Source organism: Gobius niger (genome assembly GCF_951799975.1).
Source record: "Gobius niger genome assembly, chromosome: 11".
Taxonomy (NCBI): Eukaryota; Metazoa; Chordata; class Actinopteri; order Gobiiformes; family Gobiidae; genus Gobius; species Gobius niger.
In genome coordinates this window covers 2,221,816-2,228,951 of record NC_136862.1, presented here as the reverse complement: position 1 = coordinate 2,228,951, position 7,136 = coordinate 2,221,816, and the positions used below count along the sequence as shown (strand labels likewise).

General features: G+C 37.0%; 1 protein-coding gene across 1 annotated transcript; it reads right to left on the bottom strand.

Annotated features, from left to right (window-relative positions):
• Positions 1–877: 877 nt before the first annotated feature.
• LOC306970637 (uncharacterized protein) lies at positions 878–7,136 on the bottom strand (the record flags this gene model as incomplete). Its single annotated transcript, XM_079566652.1, has 4 exons — positions 7,087–7,136; positions 3,886–3,923; positions 2,991–3,489; positions 878–1,601 (listed from the first exon to the last, which is right to left on the bottom strand). The coding sequence occupies exons 1-4, from the start codon at positions 7,119–7,121 to the stop codon at positions 878–880; spliced, it is 1,296 nt and encodes a 431-aa protein (XP_079422778.1). The 5' UTR covers positions 7,122–7,136.

Here is a 7,136-nt window from a genome sequence, read left to right as displayed (position 1 = left end):
AATGTGATAAAAATGTGACAAAAAAGTGAAAAAAGGACAAAAATGTGACAAAAAAGTGACAAAAATGTGACAAAAAAATGACAAAAATGTTACAAAGACGTTACAAAAATGTGATAAAAATTTGACAAAAAAATTACAATAATTTGACAAAAATGTACGAAAAAAATGACAGAAAAGTTACAAAAATGAGTTTAATGCCCAACAAAAAAATGATGGAAAAAAAATCTGATGACGTGAGGAAAAAGATCCTCTCGGTTCAGGCGGGAGTTAAGAGGTTAAGAACTAATCACTAGTGTGACCCGAGCGGGGGTCACGAATCCCTTTTACTGTTAAAATGGGGGTCGCGGCGCCAAAAGGTTGAGAACCAGTGGTCTAAAGATTACGTGGTGGGCAGTGAGTTCCTGGTAGACGATCATTTACTGTGTTCAAATCTTGATGTAACAAGTTCAGAGGAGACGCCTGTGATCATAAAAGATTGATGGTTTGTCTTGAAGCTAAAGGCTAACATGCTGTAAAAAAAACAATTAATAAAAGGCACTATTTCAAATTGAATAATGCATGAAATTAATGTTAGCCTTTAGCTTCAAGACAAACTCACTGATCCTTATAAACATAGACGTCTCCTCACACTGTACAGCAACTCGTTCACCTGCAGGAAGTGATCGTCTACCAGGAACTCACCGTCCACCACAGAATCTCTAGGAAATACCATGATTCGAACGGGTCTAAGCTCATCTTGGTGGAAATTAATACGAACAGGAAGTGCTAGCGCCCACAGCTTCAGCTCAGAGGAACTAGCGTAGCCACATTGCGCAACAAGCCAATTGTTGCTCAGAGGGATTTTAGAATAAACTAGCAATTTGTGAGGTTACAAAATTTACACTTGTTCATCTGTGTGCAGGGTCCCCGTCGTGTGCAGGGTCCCCGTCGTGTGCAGGGGCCCCGTCGTGTGCGTGCTCAGGTGTCTCCTCAGGCGGCTCTCGTGCTTGTAGCTCCTGCCGCAGAGCTCGCAGCTGAAGGCGACCTGCTCCCGGTGCGTCCTCATGTGCTGCTTCACTTTGGTCTTCTCCGTGAAGCCCCTGGCGCAGACCGGGCACTTGAAGGGCCGCTCCCCCGTGTGGCTCATCACGTGCGCCTTCAGGCTCTTGTCGTAGTTGAAAACCTTCTGGCAGATGGAGCAGCTGTAGGGCTTCTCCCCCGAGTGGATCCTCACGTGCACGTTCAGGGTGCTCCTCCGGTTGAAGTACTTGTGGCAGACCGGGCACCTGAAGGGCGTCACCCCGGTGTGGATCCCCATGTGCTGCGTGAGGCGCGCCTTGTCCGATAGCGCCTTGTCGCAGAAGGGGCATTTGAACGGCTTCTCGCCCGTGTGGTTGAGCATGTGCTGCTTCAGGTGGCTGCCCGATATGAAGTCCTTGGTGCACACGGAGCATTTAAACGGCTTCTCCTCCGTGTGGGTCCTCATGTGGATCTTTAGGATGCTCTTCTGGGTGAAGCCTTTGGAGCAGAGCGAGCAGAGGAACGGCCGGTCCCCCGTGTGCGTCTTCACGTGCAGGCTCAGCAGGTGCTCCGTGGAGAAGTCCTTCGAGCAAAACGAGCACCTGAAAGGAGGGCAGGGCAATTCATTCATCAAAACCTAAACAACCTCTCAGTGATCGCCAGGGGCTTTGACAGAAACAGTTTTTGGACTTTTGGTATTGGACCTCCCTTATCTCCTCTTCTTCCGCAGAATAAATAAAAATATGTAGCACAGTAAACATTTGGATACTCATATTTATTTGTTGAACTGTATTTTCTGCATCTGTGTTTTTATGCATTTAGAATTAAAGCTACAGCGCAAAGCTTTTAATTTCCACAACCCTCAAACGCCCCTACACTCCTACTTTATAAGAAACAACAGATTATAAACATGGATGAAGATAATCTGCTAGTGTGGGTTGGTTAGGGTGTGTTAGGGGGGCAGTGTGAGGTGAGGGGTGTGTAAGGGGGGTAGTGTGAGGTCCAACAACACGGAGCAGCCAAGTTCAGCTTTAATGCTTGTTTGGATCAATTCAATGCATTTTAATTTAACCTCTTAACTCCCGCCTGAACCGAGAGGATCTTTTTCCTCACATTATCAGATTTTTTTTCCATCATTTTTTTGTCGGGTATTCAACTCATTTTTGTAATTTTTTGGGTAATTTTTTTTATCAGTTTTTAGTAATTTTTTTTGTCATTTTTTAAAATCATTTTTTGTCACTTTTTTGTCATTTTTTTTGTCATTTTTTTGGTCATTTTTTTGTCACTTTTTTGTCATTTTTTTTGTCATTTTTTTGTCATTTTTTGTAATTTTTTTGTAATTTTTTTGTAATTTTTTGTCACATTTTTGTCATTTTTTTGTCATTTTTTGTCACATTTTTTGTCACATTTTTTGTCACATTTTTGTCATTTTTTGTCATTTTTTTGTCTTTTTTTTGGTCATTTTTTGTCGTTTGTTTGTCATATTTTTTGTAATTTTTTTGTAATTTTTTGTAATTTTTTTGTCACCTTTTTGTCACATTTTTGCCATTTTTTTGTCATTTTCTTTGTCATGTTTTTGTCACTTTTTTGTCTTTTTTTGTCTTTTTTTGTCATTTTTTTGTCATTTTTTTGTCATTTTTTTGTCATTTTTTGTCACATTTTTTTGTCTTTTTTTTGTCACATTTTGTTATTTTTTGGTCAATTTTGTGTCAATTTCTTGTGACATTTTTGTGACATTTTTGCCACTTTTTCAGCAATTTTTCAATTGTCAATATTTTCTCACTATTTTGTCACATTTCCATCATTGTTCCAGTTTTGTTGCTATTTTCTCACCTTTTTTCCAGAAGCTTTTGGATTGGGGTAAAGCCAAACTGGAGAAAATGTGCTCGGTTCAGGTGGGAGTTAAGGGGTTTCTTGAAGGTCTTATTTTCATGAAGAAGAAATAAATGAAATGGAAACTGGAGATGGTTCAGTCTCAGGTCCGGCCGTACCTGAACGGCTTCTCCTCGGCGTGCGTGTGCATGTGCGCCTTCAGGCTGTTGTCGTATTTGAAGCCCTTCCCGCAGACGGAGCAGCTGAACGGCTTCTCGCCCGTGTGGATTCTCGTGTGGATCTTCAGATTGTTCTTGGTGACGAAGTCCTTGGAGCAGACGTTGCACCTGAAGGGCCTCTCCCCCGTGTGCGTCCGGACGTGCTGCTTCAGGAGCGCCAGGTACTGAAACGCCTTCTGGCAGTGAGGGCAGGCGTGGCGCTTGGCCGGACCCTGCAGCTGTTCGTCCGCCTCGGAGCGGCGCTGAGGAGGATCCCCGCGCTCTTCTTCTTCTTCTCTCTCTGGGCGTTTGTCTTCATCGCTGACCTCCTCGTCTTCGCTCTTCACGGTGACGCGGACGTACGGACAGTCCGGGCGGCTCTCCGGGTCCACGCTCGTTTCCTCAGGCTCCACTTTGATGACGTGGAAAGGGGAAGCGGCGCCTCCTGGAGTCCAGACACCTGCAGGACACGAAGAGAAAAAAAGAGAGAAAAGAGTTTAGTTTCTACCTGTATCGAAAGCAGGCACCGAAAAAAAAATCTCTTTCGATCACAGTGTTGATTAGAGCGACAATATATCGATTTTCCGATATATCGCGATGTTTTGCGGAACGATACGATGACGTCATGCATATTAACCCCTTAACTCCCACCTGAACCGAGCACATTCTCTCCAGTTTGGCTTTACCCCAATCCAAAAGCTTCTGGAAACATGGTGAGAAAATAGCAACAAAACTGAGACAAAAACAATGATGAAGATGTGACGAAAAATGTGACAAAAGTGTGACAAAAAAATGACCAAAAAATGACAAAAAATGTGACAAAAAATGATACAATTCAAGTTCTTATTTGACTCACCTCTGCGGTCGGTCTCCTCTGTGAACTCCCCGAACCGACTGGAAGAGAACAACACAAACGACACAAATCAAAAGAGAAACAAACAAAGTATCTTAACCTCTTAACTCCCGCCTGAACCGAGAGGATCTTTTTCCTCACGTCATCAGATTTTATTCCATCATTTTTTTGTTGGGTATTCAACTCATTTTTGTCTTTTTTTTGTCTTTTTTTTTTTATCACATTTTTCCTCACATTTTGTCACATTTTTTCTCACATTTTGTCACATTTTTTTAATTTGTTTTGTCAATTTTTAATTTTTTTTTTGTCAATTTTTAATCAATTTTTTTGTCATTTTTTTGTCACATTTTTAATAAAATTTTTGTCATTTTTTTTATTATTTTTTGTCATTTTTTTGTCAATTTTTGTCACATTTTTAATCAATTTTTTGTCATTTTTTGTCACATTTTTGTCATTTTTTGTCACATTTTTTAATCAAATTTTTGTCATTTTTTTGTCAAATTTTTGTCATTTTTTTTGTCAATTTTTAATATTTTTTTTGGTCAATTTTTATCACATTTTTGGCATTTGTTCGTAAATTTTTCGTCACTTTTTTGTTACGTTTCCATCATTGTTTTCGTCTCAGTTTTGTTGCTATTTCCTCACCTTTTTTCCAGAAGCTTTTGGATTGGGGTAAAGCCAAACTGGAGAAAATGTGCTCGGTTCAGGTGGGAGTTAAGGGGTTAAAATATTTATCTTCAAAACTGTACATCTATATTTAGCCAAAGTGTAGCTTAAAAATGAGCTCGGCCGAACAACCAAAAGATAAAACATCGATGACCGGGAGTTGGCGTCGAGCAGAAAATAATTGTGAATAAATTGGTTGCAATCCTGTCTCTAACCCATTCTCACCTCCCTAAGGCAAGAGTCAAGAGAAAAGGAAGAAAGAGAAGAAGCAGTAGAAAATAAGTTTAGAAAGGAAAAGATTGGAAGAAAAAAGAAAAGAAGAAAAAAGATATAGTAGAGTTAAAAACAACAGAAATGCACTCACACATACATACCGTGAAGAAGGGAGGGAAAGAAGGAGGGGAAAAGAATGTGAAATGTGAAAAAAATGAAAAAAATGTGACAAAATGTGACAAAAAAATGACAAAAATGTGACAAAAAAATGACAAAAATGTGACAAAAAATGACAAAAATGTGACAAAAAAATGACAAAAATGTGACAAAAAAATGACAAAAATGTGACAAAAAAAATGACAAAAATGTGACAAAATGTGACAAAAAATGACAAAAAAAATAACAAAAATGTGACAAAATGTGACAAAAAATGACAAAAATGTGACAAAAAAATGACAAAAATGTGACAAAAAAATGACAAAAATGTGACAAAAAAATGACAAAAATGTGACAAAAAAATGACAAAAATGTGACAAAAAAATGACAAAAATGTGACAAAATGTGACAAAAAATGACAAAAATGTGACAAACAAATGACAAAAATGTGACAAAATGTGACAAAAAAATGACAAAAATGTGACAAAAAAATGACAAAAATGTGACAAAATGTGACAAAAATGTGACAAAAAAAATGACAAAAATGTGACAAAAAATATGTAATAAAAAACAATGTAAAAAAAAAAGAAAAAGAAAAAAAATGAATAAATAAAAGAGAGGGAAGTAAAAAAATAAATATATTTCTTGTATATGGTTGGTTGCTTGGAAAATGTGCAAATTTATAATATCGTGTTCATCTCACGTTTTTGTGACATTTTTGCCACTTTTTCAGCAATTTTTCAATTGTCAGTGTTTTCTCACTATTTTGTCACATTTCCATCATTGTTCCAGTTTTGTTGCTATTTTCTCACCTTTTTTCCAGAAGCTTTTGGATTGGGGTAAAGCCAAACTGGAGAAAATGTGCTCGGTTCAGGTGGGAGTTAAGGGGTTTCTTGAGGTCTTATGGATCTTATTTTCATGAAGAAAATAAGTCACAAAAATGTGACAAAAAAATGACAAAAATGTGACAAAAAAATGACAAAAATGTGACAAAAAAAATGACAAAAATGTGACAAAATGTGACAAAAAATGACAAAAATGTGACAAAAAAATGACAAAATGTGACAAAAAAACGACAAAAATGTGACAAAAAAATGACAAAAATTTGATAAAAAAATGACAAAAAATTTACAAAGAAATGACAAAAATTTGACTAAAAAATTGACCAAGAAATGACAAAAATGTGACAAAATGTGACAAAAAAAATGACAAAAATGTGACAAAAAAATGACAAAAATGTGACAAAAAAATGACAAAAAAATGACAAAAATGTGACAAAAAAATGACAAAATGTGACAAAAAAATGACAAAAATGTGACAAAAAAATGACAAAAATGTGACAAAAAAACCACAAAAATTTGATCAAAAAATGACAAAAAATTTGACTAAAAAATTGACCAAGAAATGACAAAAATGTGACAAAATGTGACAAAAAAACGACAAAAATTTGACAAAAAATTGATTTAAAAAATGACAAAAAAATGACAAAAAATTGATTAAAAAATGACAAAAAAACTTGACCAAAATTTGACCAAAAAAATTACAAAAATGTGACAAAAATGTAGATAATAATGATAAAAAAGTTCAAAAATTAAAACAAAAATATGTAATAAAAAACAATGTAAAAGAAAAAGAAAAAGAAAAGAAAGGAGAAAAAAGAGGGGGAAGTAAAAAAAATAATATATTTCTTATTTTTTTCAGACCAATATACTGTCCTCAAATCCTGCCTGTGTGGAAAAAAAAAATTGCTAATAAAAAAAAGTTGGTTGCTTGGAAAATGTGCAAATTTATAACATCGTGTTTATCTCCAACGTAAAAAAAATATGGACAAAATGTTGGGACAAACTGTAAAAAAAAGAGTTAAAAAAGAGAGAAGAATTTCCCCCATGAGCTGCGTCTTAACCTCCCCGAGTGACTTTTACGTAACAAACATGGACGGGAGCTGCTGATGTTGCGTAACGTGACGTCGCCCTGAAGAGAAGCAGAAATGAGCCAGCAGTTCAGAACAACGACGCAAATGCAGATTCTCTCCAGAACAACAAGAAAACGCGTCCAGAACGTGACTCCTCGTGCGTCTTGTAGAAACGTGGAGAAACGTGGATCAATGTGGTGAAGTCTCTGGAGCTGGAAGAGACCCGGATGTGGGGGATTTCTGCAGTAAAAACTCACCCGTGTTTCTCCTCCTGCTTCACCTGCGCCGCCATGTTTCAGCCGCTCTG